Source organism: Aspergillus udagawae, assembly GCF_001078395.1.
Source record: "Aspergillus udagawae IFM 46973 DNA, scaffold_4, whole genome shotgun sequence".
In the NCBI taxonomy this organism is placed as follows: Eukaryota; Fungi; Ascomycota; class Eurotiomycetes; order Eurotiales; family Aspergillaceae; genus Aspergillus; species Aspergillus udagawae.
This window is the reverse complement of record NW_025091267.1, coordinates 2,440,141-2,457,525: the sequence shown is the minus strand read 5'-3', so window position 1 is coordinate 2,457,525 and position 17,385 is coordinate 2,440,141. Positions and strand designations below refer to the sequence as shown.

Genomic DNA, 17,385 nt, shown 5'->3' with positions numbered 1-17,385 from the left:
CAGCGGCCTTGGCGCCACCCTCATTCCTTATTCAAAACATTGTCATGCTAGGGATTTCTTAGCACGGTCGCGTGGTGGGTTGCATCTGAAGACCCGGGCACAGTAACCTGGCCATCCGCTCATGCTGCGACCTAGTAGGAAACCTAAGCACATATCCGCATGCAAGAGTCTTACATGATCGCCCCTATGTCTAACTAGAATCCATGCCAAAGTCCGTTGACTACAATTCTACTGCTATTTGTGGCAGAAAGGGCCTCGAACAGGATGGCTCTGCTGGCTCTCCAGGAATGCAATGTCAGGCAAGCAAGGGCTCAGGGTGACCATGTGGATGGGGCATGACTCAGCTTTCTGCAACCACAGGGTAGTATAGAATTTCGAGCAGCCAGTTGCAGCCTCGAAGAAGCATCGAGGAGTTCCAATCATTTGCCGCATACTCCCTGCAGGTCTTGCAGAACACTCGGTACAGGCCTACAAAACCATGCATGCATAATATCAGTGACGTGTGACATTATCTCCGCCATCTTTCATCCCTTGAGTTAGCGGTGAGAATGCCACCTCATCCACTCTGCAAGGAGATAGATCAGCCACATGGCTGTTATCGTATCCTGCTCATGAACGGAAATTGGGTCACCTGAGCTGGACGACAATGGACGTCGGGCAAAAAGACTCTAGGAGGATTGACTCCCCTCTACAACACGTAGATAGCATTTAAGCCCCTCTGTCTGGGTCATTTCATATCAAGATGCTCGTGCAAAACGCCCATGGTACTCGGAGTAAGAATCACTGCGCCATGACCATCCCCCAAGAAACCGATCAATATCTCCCGATCCAGAGAGCCCTGCAACGCCTCAATGAAGCTGCTGAACGATGTGAGCAGACCCTTCTCAGTGACCAGGATAATAGTATAGAAAAATGCAGTGCCAGACAAACCGCTCGTGACGATCTGGTTCTGGAGGCACTCAAGTTCCTCCAGATTGCCCAAGGCCCTATCGACGCCGCCGCTACTTGTTTCGAAAGGGTGGGACATAGCAGCCCCCAAAGGGCTTTGGATGAAGGGATAACTGCTGATTAGGTTGATAGACGGCTCACCTCGCGAGCGTCCGCACCTTGCTGGAGATGGGAGTCTTCGAAGCGCTCCCGACGGGGGGAGTATCTCGCAGTACGACAGAGTTGGCGCAGGAACTGGATGTCGAGGAGTCTCTTCTTGGTAAGTGCACTCTTATCGATGATTGCCGTCTATTCACAGATAGACTAGCCCGTCTTCTGAGAAATTCCTCGCTGTACGGACCTTTCGAAGAGACCGGACCTGGCCAGTACCGCCACACCCCATTCTCCGAGGCGTATCTGCGCCCCGAGATCCGCGGCATGTTTCGATTCGCGTAAATGTTTCTCTCCCAATTTAATGTTCATAAATGCTGAGGAGCCGATAGGATGGACGACCATATGCCCACCCATCTTAAGCTGCATGAATTCCTCCAACGCAATGGCTGGCGGGAACCTTCGTCCACCACTGACAATCCGTACACGTATGCCCACAAGACAAACGGGAAAAGTATGTTTGAACACCTCTCTGAAAGGCCGGAGCGAATGAAGGCGTTCAATGACGGGATGACGGTGCAGGCGATGACGCCGCTGTGGATGATTGATCTGTTCCCCTGGAGAACTTTAGCCCAGTTCAAGCCCAGCCCAAGCAACATTGTCGCGGTTGATATAGGCGGCGGCAAGGGGAAGGCCATCGACCGGATCCGGTCTCTGTGTGATGGCTTGCCGGGGCGGTATATCCTGCAGGATCAGGCGCATGTGGTCAAGAGTGTAGATGGCTCATTGGATCCTGCGATCGAGAGAATGGCCTATGATTTCTTTACTGAGCAGCCTATTCACGGTAAGATGCGGTTTACAAGTGAATCTTTCGCTTTAGCTCATAATGTTCACCTAGGAGCTCTAACCTACCTCATCCGCCGTTGTCTCCACAACTGGCCCCAGGACAGCGTGGTTCGGATCCTGAAGAATATCGCTGCGGCCATGGAGCCAAAGAAGTCACGGCTTCTGATTGAGGAGATTGTCGTTCCGGCGGAGAAGGCCGGTGTCGAGGAAGGGTGGATGGATATGATCATGATGTCTCTGGGGGCCAAGCAAAGGACATTGAAGGAGTGGGAGATGGTGCTGGGTCTGGCTGGATTGGAAGTCAAGAAAGTGTATCAGATTTCGGGGAATTGCCACGGACTCATTGAGGCCCAGCTGAAGTGATCGTCTTATCTCGTGCCATTTGAGAACATACTCTAGGTGATCTCATTTCTTTTATCTCCGCGTTACCAAAAAATATAGACCGCATCCAAAACCCTCCAAATTCTTATCTCCAATATCACATCACCTGTCGACTAGCTGCCAGAAGAATCTACCCCAGTTTAATAGTAGGCACGCCCTTTCTCTCAAAATAAAGAAGAAAGAAGAGAACAAGATGTGGATCTGTTGCGCGGGGACAGCATCTCTTTCCTACAAGTAAATTACTACACTTCGCCAGGCTCCTCGAAAATATAAAATAGTGTTCAGCTGGATAAACCTCGAGAAACAGAAATGCCAGAACCGATTGGATTATTGGACAAAATCTGCTGCGAACCAGGATTCTCAAATACTCAAATCTAAGGACGTAACTGTTACTGAACCGCTCATGGCTTCCGAGCGGTTGTATTGTCTGCCTTTGTGGGAAGTATTACTGCTTCTAGTAATTCGCCGTCACCGAAGACTACAGAGTAGTGCGTATCATTGTTATGGAGATATAGGCAATTTGCAATATCTATGAAAAGAGACGGGAAACTAGTATTCCTTAACATAGCACAAACGAGTTTCCTAAGGGTATACTGGCCAATCACTGGACGTTCGGTAATCTCTGAGAAAAAGAGGGACGATGAAGACACATGAGAAAAGGCAAGAATCGTAATGTTGAAGAACTTCAGGGATATTAAAGCTGAGACACTTGGCATAAATCAGACCCCGACGCCAGTCCTTTAAACCCCCCAAACCCAACGCTTTCCCAAGACCAAAAAGAGAGAAGAGAGATATTAAATGAATGAAATGATCATGTATTGTACGCCTTCACAGATTCCTTGCCCCCTTCTTTGCTCTTGCGAGTCTGGTCCTTTCGCTTGAGTCGTGCTTGGGCAGCCAGCATCCGTTCCACCGGTATAGAGTCTCGTTGTAATGCAGCCAGGCTGTGTCTCTTTCCCGTTCGTTCGGTGAGACGCAGGTCCGCCAAGCCGGATATGGGATCCAAGCTGTATCTTGACGGCGCACGGCGCGCTTTTTGACGATGGGTACGATATTGTTGGCCCTCGTCGCGGTCGGCTAGGTGGCGCGCAAGGGAATCGAGTGTAGTGAGAGTCGGCAGATGCGTTTGATAGTCATGGTGGTTGTACTTCGACTTTTCAGCAAGTATCTCGGTAGATACGTCAATAGGTGCTAACTCAGGGGGCGAAGACGGCGGAATTGGGTCAGCAGCAGCGACCGTCGCTCTACGATAACGACGGCCCGGGGCTTTAAGAGGTGAGTCTGTGAAAGGCAGCTGTTGAGCATTGATTCCCTCCATACTCAGGGCTTGAGCAGCTTTTTTTAAATCGATATCAATGGTGGGGTTGTGTAGATTACGTGAGCGTCGGTTTTTCGAGCGTGGGCTCGGACTCGGCGGTTCATCGATCTCCTGCGACTCTTCGGTCTCGTTGCGCTGAGCGATGGTATGCCCAAAATCGTGCACTTGGACACCAGTGTAGTCCTTGTGCGGACTGTATGAGTGGCGGCTGCGGATCTTACTGTCGGGAACACGCTCAAATGCCGCTACCTTCAATTGGAGAAGGTCAATCTGGTCCTGCATACGACGTCGTTCTTCATTGAACGACTCTCGGAGGTCTTCTTCCATTTCGCGATGTTCCTGTGAAGCCGTTTTCAGGCGGTTACGATAATCCTGAATCCGCGCTTCAAGTTTGATCTCTCTTTGCTTGAGCTTCGCTTCCTTCTCTTTGCGTCGCCCTTCGTATTTGCTCATCTCTTGTTTGACTCTCGCCAAGGACTGCTTCAGTGTGAGATTTTCTCGGGCCAGCTCAGAGGCCTTCTGCTCAGAGCTTTGTGCAAGTTCCTTGAGTTTGTCGAACTCAACTTGTTGGAGTTTCATCTCCTCAATCCTGGCATTCGCCCGACTCAAAGCCTGCTGAGTTTTAAGCAGCTCCTGGCTTGGCTCGTTAGACGAGTTATTCCCTTCTCGTTTCTCCACGAATTCATCCACCTCAGTGCCGACAACACCATGCTGCTCTAGGAGCTTGCGTAGGGTGTTGACTCGATGCTTATACTGCAGGGCTAAAGCCGTCTGTTTAGTCAAATCTTGAACCAATTGCTCTCTGTCTGCCTTTGCGTTTTCCGCTACCATTGTGGAAGCGAGCTGTGTGACGTGTCGTTCCATTTCGGCGACCTTCACTTCCTCCTCCTTCAGCTTCTTAGCCAGACGCGAAGCTTCTGCTTCCTTCATTAGAGCGAATTTCTTGGCAGCGGACCGATACTGAATCAGCTTTCTGATTTCGTTCGTCGTTTTCGCGCGGTAGCTGTCAAACTCGGCTTTCCAGTATCTGCCAGACTGAGAGCGTGGGTCATCGAGATTGACGGTCTCGTCATCTTCCCTGGTCGCCTGCGGTGCCTCCTTTGACGCGGTGTCCGTGGAAGGATTGGGATCGACTTGTTGGCCGTTAGTCGTCCTAGAGTCATTGGGAGACTTGTCCCGAGAATCCAGTAGTGCTTGCGTGAGTCTGCTTCGCGGCTTGCCCTTGCTGTCTGAAGAACTGGACAGCCATTGGCTGCTTAGGTTGCCGGACAGATTCGTCGGCGTTCTGGACGATTGCGCGGACGCATCGTTTCGCTTTCTCTCATTGTCAACAACGCCGTCACCAAACGAGACTGTCTTTCGCCGATTTGCAGCAGTACCCGGTGTGACCAATATGCTTTTGGTCGGCGACACCATCGCGTTTACTGCCATATCCAGGTCCGTCTTGTCAGCCTTGGTGACATTTGTCGCGTGATAAGCAACTGGGGGCTTCAAGAGATCACTTTTGCTCGGCTGGCGACTCGCTAGTTTTTCATCCGACTTCGAGTTCTGGTCGCTAACCTCCTCGTCTTCCGCTCCTGGAGTGCCAAATAGGGCACTTTTAAAGGCGCGAATAGCAAACACAGGAGCTGGTGTTTCAGGAGGATCCATAACCTTGGAGTTGTCTAGGGAAACGAACAATAACACAAAGTCAGCGCGCAACCATGATGATTCCGGTCTTCAAAAAGATAAATGCAGGTAGTCGATCATTGGTCACCACCGACCATTGAGTGGGTGTTAAAGCTCAGGGCGGGCACTGATGGACACACCTGCGGAATGCGCGACGTGGTTGCTCTGTCCACTTATCCAGTCCAGCATTGCGTCTGCGGTGGAAACTCTGACTTTCAATTACCAAGCTGGATAAAAGACGCATCGCAACAGCGACGCCATTGGTGTATCAAGAGGGGTTCGCGCAGGGCGTGAGAGACGTGGAGCGCTGTGCTTTGTTTACGCTGCTCCAGCGACAGCGCTAACAGCTCAGGGCGGTGAGCGGGAAAACGACGGAGCGAGACTGGCCAGCCAATTGAGGGTCCATCAAGTGCCGATGGGTCAGTGCCTTGGTTTATATAACGCTCTTCCGTTAAGTTACTCTAAGCTCCATCCCGCCAGCCCAAGAACAACTCATTCTTCTCAACCTTGTCACCCCAGTCAGATATAGATATGTTCCTTTCGGAGATATAGAGGGCTGCAGCTTCGGCTGCATCTTTGTCACTCGCGTCTCACGTGGCAAAGACCTACTGAATCTGGGTTCAGACTTACTACACCGCCCACCGCCCCGCTATGCCTCACAAGCAGAAGAAGAATCCTAGCAATGTCCATAAAAACGGCTCTCCCCGAGCGGAGAGGAAACAGTCGACGCCGAATACCACTCCGCTTGCTCAGCCTGGACTAGCGACGACGAATTACCAGGAGATCCACCAGAATGAGGCCGAGGCGTTACGCTCAATCTATGGTGATGACTTTGAAGAAATTGAGCACAGGCCTTCTGCCTGGCAGGTGCGCTTGATATTCTCCGACTAGGTTTTGACGCGGCTGACATTGAGCATTGTAGCAAACGTCCGATGTGGCCTTCAAGCTTCATCTACGTGCTTCGTCAAATCCCGAGGTCCGTGTTGATTTGCTAGTTGAGCTGCCAGCGACATATCCCAAAACGTATCCGAATCTTTCGCTGGGTAATTCAGAGAACATTCGTCACAGGGCTAGGTTAAAAATTCAAGACATTATTCGAAACAAACCGAAAGAGCTGCTCGGCTCTGAGATGATCTATGAGCTCGCCGTGTCGATACAGGATGTTCTCGAGGACGTTGCCCAGGCGCGAGCCCAGGATAAGGATCTACCAAGTTTAGAGGTGGAACGCATGGAGCAAGAAGCTGCTGCCAATCAGCGTGCAGAGCTGGAACGGCAAGAAGAGCTTCGAAAACAGGAAGCGGCCACAGCAGAAGAAGAGCGAGCTCTGCAGCAGCTGTTGGAGGATAAGCTCAGAGAACGGACGAAGGCTCGACTCTCCAGGCGAAAGAGTAGGTCTTCTGGTGCAGGCCTCTCCGGCTCTGTCGATTCGGTTGACCACTTCCCCGACGCCATTACTTTTGATCCACCATTGATCATAAGCGATACAAATGAACAACCGCTAGGTTTTAGGGCTGTATATGGGAAGACACTTCTACAGAGCAGTCCTGGAAAGCAGACGTTCACAGTCAGACCCGTGGTGTCCGAGAGCCGCTCACATGCACCTCTTATTGTCCTGAAAGAGCTTTCTCTCGACGGAAATGGGACGGCACCGCTGTATTTTCGGGAGCGAATGCGTGCCAGTGAGGACAAACTAGAGGCTCTGAAAAGGCTACGACATCCCAATCTTGTGGATTTTATTGGTTTCAAGATATATAGGCCCTTAGAGTCCTTTGACGCCCAAGACAGCACCTGGAGAGTTTATCTTCTTCTTGAATATGCGAACAAAGGGTCCCTATCCGAGTTCCTGGACATCGTGGGGAGCGTGTCAGTGGAAATTATCCGTAGTTGGATGATCCAATTGCTCGAAGCTCTTGAATTTTATCATCGCAGCGGATTCGTGCATGGGAACATCCACTGCGGGCGCATACTGCTTTTCAGGAGCCCGCAAGGTGGCACCATTGTAAAGCTGCAGGGAAGCATTGAAGATGCGCTCCCCGATACGGAGAACAGCAAGAGAGCCCTGACGACCTCCAAGTCACCCTTCTGGATGCCTCCTGAGCTCACACAAGAAAGTTCGCCTCTAACAATGAAGACTGATGTATGGGACATGGGTATAGTCTTTTTACAGATGGCGTTTGGAAAGGATGTGTTGCAGCGGTACACATCAGCAAACGCACTTATGGGAACATTGGGTTTATCAGCACCTTTACAGGACTTGCTGCATGAATTTTTCAGACCAGATCCGAAGAAGCGTCCGACCGCTTTCCAGCTCCAACCCTTCGAGTTCTTCCGGGTCGACACACCTTTGATTGCTAGCACGAGTACTTCGAACTCGGTGTCACTGCCCAGACGCCCACGCCTTGACTCGACTGGGGGGCTTCCCGCTTTCTCGCGATACAACCAAGACTTTGATGAAGCGGGGCGTCTGGGCAAAGGCGGCTTTGGACAGGTTGTCAAAGCTAGGAATAAGCTTGATGGTCGGTTTTATGCTATCAAAAAGATTTCTCAAAGATCAGCCTCTGCCCTCAAAGATACTCTCTCGGAGATTATGCTGCTCTCGCGACTCAATCATCCATACGTGGTTCGCTATTTCACTGCATGGCTGGAGGAAGAGTATGATAATATCGACGAAGAAGCCATCTCATCGACCGAGGGTGATCCCTTCGCTAGTCGGGACGCAAACGGTTTTGGCTATAGCACTGGAGGGCTTGACTTTATCAGCTCCAGCGGTTACCCCAAGATCGAGTTTGCATCTGATAGTGAGGACGAACATGATGCAAACCTATCTCAAGGAGGTGGCACAGAGTCTTATGATGCTTATCGCGAGGAGAGCGCCGCGGGGACTGAACTAAGTCGAGTCAGGTCCGGTTCCCAGGGCAGAGCCCATCTGACAACTCTTTATATACAGATGGAGTATTGCGAGAAACATGTAAGTGTCCCTTGTAGTCGCTGAAAGGCAAATTGCTAACTTTGCCAGACTCTTCGCGACTTGATAAAGAACGGCTTGTACGATGATATCGATCGTTCATGGCGACTGTTCCGTCAAATTCTTGATGGGCTCAGTCATATCCACAGTCACGGCATTATACACCGCGATCTGAAACCAGACAACATATTCATTGATGTGGCAAGCAACCCAAGAATTGGAGATTTCGGCCTGGCTACCAGTGGGCAGTTTACCACAGCTGTGCGCTCCTCGACCACCGCTGATTTTGAAGGCAATCTTACACGAAGTCTTGGGACTACTTACTATGTCGCTCCGGAGATGAAGTCTGGTTTCGCAGGTCACTATAATGAGAAAGTCGATGTGAGTATAATGGTACCAACGGTAGCCAAGAGCCGGGTCGCTAATTTGTGGTAGATGTACTCCTTGGGTATAATATTCTTCGAGATGTGCCACCCTTTGCCCACAGGTATGGAGCGCGACCAGACTCTACGGGCGATTCGAGAAGAACATCATGTTCTCCCACCGACTTTCCAGTACTCGGAAAAAGCAGTGCAGGGAAGCATTATCGAATCTCTATTGAGTCATAACCCAAAGGAGCGACCATCTGCCTCGGAACTTCTTCAGAGCGGCAAGATTCCTCTCCAGGTTGAAGAAGAGACGTTTAGGCGAGCGATCGTGCATCTCCTCTCTGATCCGAATGCCCCCGACTACAAGAAGATTCTTTCGGCCATCTTCTCGCAATCGCCGAAAAAATATGAAGATATTGCCTGGGATGTGGACTCGCGTGCTGCTCCTGCTGCCAATGAGTTACTCGTTCAGAGTTTAGTCAAAGAGCGACTGACCGCTATATTCCGCAGACATGGGGCGGTTGAGACTACTAGGCAAGTGCTGTTCCCTCGGTCTCAACACTACAGAAGCGGGGCCGTTCGACTGCTTGACGCATCGGGTAATCAGCTTCAGCTACCGTTCGACCTCACCTTGCCGAACGCACGCTCTATCTCTAGACAAGATCCCTCGCTGGAGAAAACATTCGCTTTCGGCACAGTCTATCGCGAGATGCCCCATGGCAGTGAGCCCAGAACTCACAAAGAAGTTGACTTTGATATCGTATCGCACAATACCCTTGACCTGGCGTTGAAAGAGGCGGAAGTTATCAAGGTTCTCGACGAGATTATCGAAGAGTTCCCGCCGCTAAGGTCGTCGCCGATGAGTTTCCTCATAAATCATTCCGACCTTCTGCAGCTCATCATGGAGTTCTGCCGCATCACTCCCTCTCAGGTGCCGTTGGTCAAGGAAGTTATCAGCAAGTTGAATTTTGGCAAATGGACGATGCAGAAGATCAGAAGTGAACTCCGATCTCCAGCCATTGGAGTCGCCTCCACATCGTTGGACGACTTGGCCAGATTTGATTTTAGAGGTTCGTTTCACTTTTCCATTTTGCAAGACGGTGGCTAATGCCAAGTCAGACACTCCTAAGCAGGCTCAAAACCGGCTCAGGTCCATCATGGAAGGCACCGAGTTTGCTGAGCGACTGTCGCCCATTTTCGCTCGCATAAACATACTCGTGACGTACTTGCAAGGCTTCGACGTCAAACGGAAGATTTATGTCAATCCTCTTGGAAGTCTGAACGACAAGTTCTTCAGAGGCAGTATCCTTTTTCAATGTGTTTTTGATACTAAGCGACGGGACGTGTTTGCAGCTGGCGGTCGGTACGACCGGTTGGTGCAAGAATTCTCTCCGAAGGGTCGAACGAGCTGCTCTCAAACACATGCAGTTGGCTTCAATCTGAGCTGGGACAGACTTGGCTCGGCTATGCTAGAGTATATCAAAAGTACGACGAAAGCACCTACCAAGCATGTTGAATCGGACGCTGGGGCTTTTTGGAAGACCAGGAGGGTAAGTCAGATTCTTTCATTTGTGCCTGATTTTTATCCTGACATTGGCAGTGTGATGTGCTTGTTGCAAGCTTCGATGCGACAGTGCTGCGCACGATGGGTGTCAAGCTTGTGCAGGATTTGTGGGCTAGCGATATCAGCGCTGAATTGGCCGTCGACGCTTCATCATTGGAAGAACTCCTCTCTGAGTACAAAGAGCACAACCATAGCTGGATTGTCATTGCAAAACAAGATAGCAAGGAGCGAGGGTTCAAAGTGAGGTGTCTCGTTCCCAAAGAAGAGCTCGACATCAGGAGCTCCGAGCTCATCCCTTGGCTTCGGAACGAGATACGTGCACGTAAGCAACGCGAGGGCGCACCCGACCTGCGGCAATCGCGATTACCAAGTCAATCAGATGCGATCGCTGGAGCTAATGAAAGATCGAGTGACGTACGCATCTTGACCTCTCAGCACCGGAGCAAGAAGACGAACAGAAGAAACATCGTCGAGTCTGGTATGTCATATTCGCAGTTATCATCATTCCGTGAACAATTCAACTAACCGGAGATAGCTCTCGTTCGTGCCCGGGAGGTAGTCGAGAAGGCAATCAACGGGCCCATTGCCGCTATTGACACTCGAGACGACTTACTCGAAGCGATTAGGGATACGCGCCTGTCGGATCCAGAAAGCTGGCGCTCGGTCATTCAAAGTGCCCCGTTGACGGAGCGGAAGTACCTCAGTCAGGTCCACGAACTACTACTGGACCTTTCCAATGAATGTCGCGCGAATGATGGCCCCGACAGTGTCAGCAATGCCTTTATTTACAACTACCGGACAGGGTCGTGTCTGTATTATGACCTTGGGCGTGGAAGTGAAAAGTAAAGGATCAACGAGTGATGAAGTACCATGTTATGTTCTATCTGTATTGAAGTTCCATTTATTAGGCGTATGCTGTCTCCTCTCATTGTTTTGATAGCGAATATACCCGCCAGATGAACGCCCGAACGATATGACTAGTATGAAAATCAAGAACAGAAACAAATGAAGACAATTTGAGGTATCTTTGCTGTTGTACACAAGACCAATGGATTTTATGAGAGCCATGAAGAAATCAATCACTATCATCATCACTTCCGTAAGCCACAAGAGGACCGCCAGTATTCGCCGGGGCTTTTTGCGTCGTCACATTGCCGCCGGCCAATCCCCTCAGTGCTGCCACAGTTGAGCTTGAAAAGATACCACTGTTCTCTGATTGTGACGGAAAGGCGGCGGAAGAGGACGACGGCGCCGGCTCGATCATCAAATGCTGCTCTGGAGCCTCAAGCTGGCCGGCCCTGCCTGCGTCCTCCAACTCTTTGGTCCGAGCATACCACACATCATCCGGAGCCTCATACCCTTCCAGCCCAAAGCTGCCCTCGATCTTCTTCTTCTTCCGCGCCTCCGGGTCCCGACCCTCCAGCTCCGCGACGAACTCAGCGGGCAGTGCCCTCCGCACCGCTTCCGCCGCCTGCTCCTCCAAGCGCCTGGCCTCCCGCTTCTGCGCCAACGGGTTCGGATCCACCGTCGCCCAGCGCACGTTCAGAATCTCATTATGATCCAGACTCTGGTGCGCCATGGCCTCCTTGGCAAACTGCGCATTCGCCTCGTTCGTGTACGTGACAAACGCCACCCCGCGCGAGGTCAGCACCCGGATCCGGTCGATCTGGCCCCATTCCGCGAAATGGCGCGAGACCACCTCCTCGATGTCATCCGTTACATGGATCCGCCCCACATACAGCGTGCGATTCTGGCGCGTGAACGAGCCCACGCCGCCCATGTCGTCACGGTAGTCGCTGAACTTGTCCCGCCCGAAACAGTCCACATTGGGGTTAAAGAGGTCGTGCAGCGTCGGCAGGCGGTGGAGGTACTCGCACTCATGGCCCTTGGGGCAGACCCCGCGCGCGAAGAACAGGCAGAAGTAGGAGCCTGGGACCTTGTCCGCGCGTGTGTACCCGCTGTCCTTGGCAATGTTGCAGCGTGACGGCGCGGCGTGTTTCGAGAGATACTTGTCCTCGCGGTCGCCGCCGGACCACTTGTTGTACCAGATGTTGAAGACGGTGCCCGTCTGCGGGGGCGGCTCGGATTTAAGCGTTGCAGGGTCGACCTGGGGCCGGGCGGGGCGTCGTTTTCGCCGGATTATCTTCTTTGTCTTCTTTTGCGTGCCATCGGCGTCTGTGGTGGCCGCGACGGCGGTTTCTGAAGGTTGGGTGAGAGCATTTTCGTCACTGGGAGTGAGGCCGCTTGGCTCGGCTGATTCTGTTGGTAGAGATGTTGGCTCTGTGGCATGTGGAGGATCAACGACAGCTGTCTCCGCCATGGCTGCGGGGTTGAATTGTGTGGTGGTTGTAGGTTGCGAGTTGATTGTTGAGTAAAGAAAGACTGCGATGCCTCCAGGTGAAATCACGAGGCGATGTTGGGATTATGTAAGCGATGGGTCTTGGCGCGGTTTTTGCTGCAACAATTTTGATATGCTTTGCCAGACGGCGTTCCTGAAGCTGTATTCGGGACATTTTATTTCATTGTGAAGATTCTCTCGTTTCCCTGTCTAAGATAACTGCTATTATACCGACAAGGCCTCTTGGAGCGGTCTTCTTTCTCATTACCAAGTTCATATACATTCGAAGCGTAAGAGGGGTCCTGGGACTCCCCCACCGTCAAGATGGTGAACATTACAGACAAAATCAAAGAGTACGTTTTGCCGTATCTGCTCACAAGGCCAGGCAACTCATGTAGCAACTATGCAGGATTGAGGATGAGATGCGCAGGACGCAGAGTAAGTCATCCATGCATCTATCCAGAGAACCCCGCAGCTAACTCGGAGAACAGAAAACAAGGCCACAGGTGGGACTCCAATGCATGCGTACTTGAATCCATGTTCTGACTAGATCCAGAATACCATCTTGGTCTGCTGAAAGGGTGAGTATTGGCTTCCTGAGGCCTGTGCTTGCACAACACTGACCCGCGCGCAGAAAACTCGCCAGATTAAGAGCACAGCTGCTAGAGCCCACCGGCGGCGCCGGCGGCGCCGGCACAGGATTCGACGTGAGCAAGAGCGGCGACGCCCGAGTTGCTCTTGTCGGTTTCCCGTCCGTGGGAAAATCGACGTTCTTGTCCAAGATCACCAAGACCAGGAGCGAGGCTGCCGCGTACTCCTTCACGACGCTCACGGCCATCCCCGGTGTGCTGGAGTATGGCGGTGCGGAGATCCAGATTCTTGATCTTCCGGGTATCATTGAAGGTGCTGCTGAGGGTAAGGGGCGAGGACGACAAGTCATCTCGGCTGCAAAGGTGCGTCCGCTGAACCGTTTAAAAATGCTGAGCAATGATCTTCTGACCATGTCCAGACGAGCGATCTAATCCTCATGGTCCTGGACGCCACAAAACGCGCGGAACAGCGGGCACTGTTGGAAGCAGAGCTGGACGCTGTGGGGATCCGTCTCAACAAGGAGCCTCCGTAAGGACGCACGCAACCCAACCCCCTCGCACCGCTATACTGACTTCAAAAGCAACATCTACCTCAAAGCCAAAAAGGCAGGTGGCATGAAAATCACCTTCCAGACACCCCCCAAGAACCTCGACGAGAAGATGATCTACAATGTCCTAAGAGACTACAAGATCCTCAACTGCGAGGTCTTGGTGCGAGACGAGAACGGTACGCTCAAGCCAACGGCCCTTGGCTTATACTCCAGACTCCAGACCCCATACTAACAGACAACCCCAGCAACAATCGACGACTTTATCGACGTCATTATGAAAGACCACAGAAAATACATCAGATGGTACTAACCAACCCCTTCCCCTTCACTCACTCCATTAGACTATTACTAACCCACTAAAGTCTCTACGTGTACAACAAAATCGACAGCGTCAGCCTCGACTTCCTCGACCAGCTCGCCCGCGAACCCCACACAGCCGTGATGAGCTGCGAGCTCGATCTAGGCGTGCAAGACGTCGTCGAACGCATTTGGACAGAACTGCGCTTGATCAGAGTATACACGAAACGGTAGGTCCACCCCGACCCCTATTACAAAAATCCGTGGGGAATTGACAATCATGCAGGAAAGGAGAGGACCCCGATTTCTCAGAGGCGCTGATCGTGCGCAGCAACTCGACCATCGAGGACGTCTGCGACTCGATCCATCGGACTCTGAAGGAGACGTTCAAGTATGCTTTGGTCTGGGGTGCGAGTGCGAGACATATTCCCCAGCGGGTGGGACTGGGTCATGTTGTTGCGGATGAGGATGTGGTTTCGATAGTTGCCAAGTAGGCTGGACATAGTATGCTAGGATATTATGAATGAACGAATCCGAAGGTTGAACAGTTATCAACAGTCTAGAGTTATGAGATCTTTGGGCTACTTCAAGGTTCTGCGGTGATTGTCACTTTGGGGTGTAAGGTTGACATACACTAGTGCGACAATGGCAGTCAGGAAGGCAATCCTGATGTCTCTGTTGCAGATGTAGTGCTTACAGTTTGTTGACTACAGCAATTTACACGGTGATGATAAGAGCAAAATTCGTAATTGCGATTGATCAACTTATTAACAAAACTGATACCAATATATCCAGCCCGTAACCCATGACTCCAGAAAACAAGAATACGACCCAGCAATTCATTTAAGCAGCAGTGGCAGCGGCAGCGGCAGCGGCAGTGGCAGCAGCAGCAATGTTCTGCATGCCGATAGTGGGCTGCACACCAACACGCTCCTTGGCAAGCAGATCAACCAACAGAGGGCTGGGGAGGCTGTCCCGCTGGGGGTGGAAGGCAGCCTGGCTGGCCTTGTACTTGCGTACACTGTCAATGTAGATATCGAAGAGGTAAGAAGAGTCCAGAGGACCTCCCTTGGCTTCGGGATGGAACTGCGTGCTGAAGATGGGGCGAGACTTGTGGATCATACCCTCGTTGCTAGAGTCGTTCAGGTTGACAAAGTAGGGCTTCCAGTCAGAGGGCAGGGTCGACGCATCTACAGCGTAACCGTGGTTCTGACTGGTGATGTGGCAGCGTCCAGTGCTCAGATCCAGAGCGGGGATGTTATGAGCACGGTTACCATACTTGAGCTTGATGGTGCGAGCACCAGCGGCCAGAGCAAGCAACTGGTGGCCCAGGCAAATACCAAAGATGGGCACCTGGGAGGTCTCCATCAAGCGACGAAGGTGGTAGGTGGTCTCCTGGCAGTGAGTTGGGTCACCGGGGCCGTTGGAGATGAAAACACCGTCGAAGTGGTGGGCCACCTTGTGGATGGGGTAGTCGAAGGGGAACACAGTGATGCTGGCGCCACGGCTGACCAGACTACGCAAAATGTTCTCCTTGACGCCACAGTCGAGAACAGCGACGTGGCACTGAGGATCGGCTGCGCTCACGTGGAAAGGAGCCTTGGTGCTGACCTGGCGGACGAGGTGGATCTGCTCAGGATCGGTGAAAGCCTCGTCTTGGTCGGCGTCGTACTCCTCGCCAACGGTGATGCGAGCGAGGGAAGAACCCTGCTCACGCAGATAGGTGACGATAGCCCGAGTATCGACACCGGAGATGGCAGGAACGCCTTCACGAGCACACCACTCGCCGAGAGACTCGACGGCGGTCCAGTGGCTGTACTGCTCAGCCACATCGGCCACAACCACACCAGCAGCCTGGAGGTTGGGGGACTCGAAATACTTGAGAAGACCGTGCTGGTCGCGCTCAGCAGAAGGGACGCCGTAGTTGCCAATCAAGGGCTGGGTGAAAACCAAGATCTGACCACGATAGGAAGGATCGGTCAGAGACTCGGGATATCCGACCAGAGAGGTGGTGAAGACGGCTTCACCGGAGATGTTGGTGCGAGCTCCGAAGGACTTGCCGTGGAAGATCGGACCATCTCGGATCGTGAAGGTGGCACGCTCATGAGCAACACGCTGCTGACGAACAGTGGCCATGAATCGAGCCTGAAGAGAAGCATTCACGGATGTGAAGGCTGAAGCCCTGGCGGGCATAGCCTTGAAGACACGAGCAAACATTATTTGTTGATGGAGACGAAGAATTGTGGAAGCGAGCCTTTATGCGGGTGGTCTCAATAGTTTCCGGAAGCTTTCCAGAGATGATCCGAGATGTAGTCCTGAGGGTCATTATGTTAGCAATGATTTTATATTTCGCTTGGCCGGATGGTGGTGGCGGGTATGACATCCGTGTGGCCATGGGCAAGACAAGGACAGGACATACCTGAGAAGTGAAGACGGTGGGTGCCAAAACCATAAGCGCGACTGTGCTGTTACCAGTCACTGAATATCTGTTGATGGAATGGGTGTCTAAAAAGACATGAATCGATCAGAGAACGATGATGTAGTTGTGTTGCGGGGGGGTTGTTGATAGATGTCTAGGACTGACAGAGGATGGAGAGAAGAGGAGAGAAAAGGAAGAGAAGGAGAAGCGGGCGGGAGGCAGAATTTGAGGGCGGCAACAGAAGCTGCTGCAAGAGTGCGATCTTCGGCTCGGGTTGGGCGGCACGTGCCCCGCTACACCGACTGCCAGGGCCCAGAGGGGCTGATGGACCAATCACAGGAGCTGTATTTCGAGTTCCGGGATCGGAGGGGCTTTTCCGCCAGCCTTTTTTTTTTTTTTTCTTTTTTGTTTGTTGGCAACTCATTACGCTATGGATTGGGCAATTCTGCAGCAATTGATAATGCGATTATCTTCCTGATTGTGATCTCTACATACTTGGAGTAACTTAAGTGGATAGAGAGTCAGAGACACCGCTCATCAGATAATGCCTTGGGCGCACTAAGGGATCTCCTTCATCACAATGGTGTCATCATCAATGGCTTATCTTGAGATATGACTCACCGGATCTAGTCCCAACTCTCAACAGCCAAGATGGGTACTTGGGACACTTTTGACAATACGGTGTTTCATTGGTTAAATCAGAAAGATAATCCCTCCATGATTCCTCTTACCTTCTAGGGAATACACTAGATTTATCTAGTCTAATTGCTATGGACTAGCGAATTGGTGGCTCTGTATCTTATCATTTGACATCAGTGTGTCGAAATAATATCTGAAACAGCATGCATTCGTAGAAAGAGAAGGGGAAGAACCATCAATTTATCGGATCTACTAGATAACATTTTACAACGGGTACTTATGCTTCTGTGAAACCGTATCACTTGTCATTCCTGAGTAGGGGATACAAAATCCATCACCCTGAGCTTTCCGCTGCTGAGCAATTGCGAATCGGCGACTTTCAGGGCGTGCGAGCTTCATGCTA

At 51.7% G+C, this 17,385-nt stretch overlaps 6 protein-coding genes across 6 annotated transcripts; 3 read left to right on the top strand and 3 right to left on the bottom strand.

Annotated features, from left to right (window-relative positions):
• Positions 1–742: 742 nt before the first annotated feature.
• On the top strand, positions 743–2,247 carry Aud_006245 (uncharacterized protein; the record flags this gene model as incomplete). The annotated part of the gene is made up of 4 exons (XM_043291148.1): positions 743–1,018; positions 1,081–1,207; positions 1,247–1,379; positions 1,431–2,247. 4 exons carry the CDS (start codon positions 743–745, stop codon positions 2,245–2,247), a joined length of 1,353 nt encoding a protein of 450 aa, XP_043147083.1.
• Positions 2,248–3,076: 829 nt separating this feature from the next.
• On the bottom strand, positions 3,077–5,440 carry Aud_006244 (uncharacterized protein; the record flags this gene model as incomplete). Its single annotated transcript, XM_043291147.1, has 2 exons — positions 3,077–5,247; positions 5,392–5,440. 2 exons carry the CDS (start codon positions 5,438–5,440, stop codon positions 3,077–3,079), a joined length of 2,220 nt encoding a protein of 739 aa, XP_043147082.1.
• Positions 5,441–5,902: 462 nt separating this feature from the next.
• On the top strand, positions 5,903–10,994 carry cpcC (putative protein kinase (Gcn2); the record flags this gene model as incomplete). Its single annotated transcript, XM_043291146.1, has 7 exons — positions 5,903–6,118; positions 6,174–8,219; positions 8,268–8,597; positions 8,652–9,654; positions 9,704–10,134; positions 10,185–10,626; positions 10,684–10,994. 7 exons carry the CDS (start codon positions 5,903–5,905, stop codon positions 10,992–10,994), a joined length of 4,779 nt encoding a protein of 1,592 aa, XP_043147081.1.
• A 229-nt stretch (positions 10,995–11,223) lies between these two features.
• On the bottom strand, positions 11,224–12,468 carry cwc2 (active spliceosome conformation promoter CWC2; the record flags this gene model as incomplete). The annotated part of the gene is made up of 1 exon (XM_043291145.1): positions 11,224–12,468. One exon carries the CDS (start codon positions 12,466–12,468, stop codon positions 11,224–11,226), a length of 1,245 nt encoding a protein of 414 aa, XP_043147080.1.
• A 342-nt stretch (positions 12,469–12,810) lies between these two features.
• Aud_006241 (putative GTP binding protein (Gtp1)) lies at positions 12,811–14,418 on the top strand (the record flags this gene model as incomplete). Its single annotated transcript, XM_043291144.1, has 9 exons — positions 12,811–12,839; positions 12,896–12,924; positions 13,043–13,067; positions 13,121–13,439; positions 13,496–13,605; positions 13,658–13,803; positions 13,873–13,930; positions 13,990–14,154; positions 14,211–14,418. 9 exons carry the CDS (start codon positions 12,811–12,813, stop codon positions 14,416–14,418), a joined length of 1,089 nt encoding a protein of 362 aa, XP_043147079.1.
• Positions 14,419–14,767: 349 nt separating this feature from the next.
• cpa1 (carbamoyl-phosphate synthase (glutamine-hydrolyzing) CPA1) lies at positions 14,768–16,141 on the bottom strand (the record flags this gene model as incomplete). Its single annotated transcript, XM_043291143.1, has 1 exon — positions 14,768–16,141. One exon carries the CDS (start codon positions 16,139–16,141, stop codon positions 14,768–14,770), a length of 1,374 nt encoding a protein of 457 aa, XP_043147078.1.
• Positions 16,142–17,385: the final 1,244 nt, after the last annotated feature.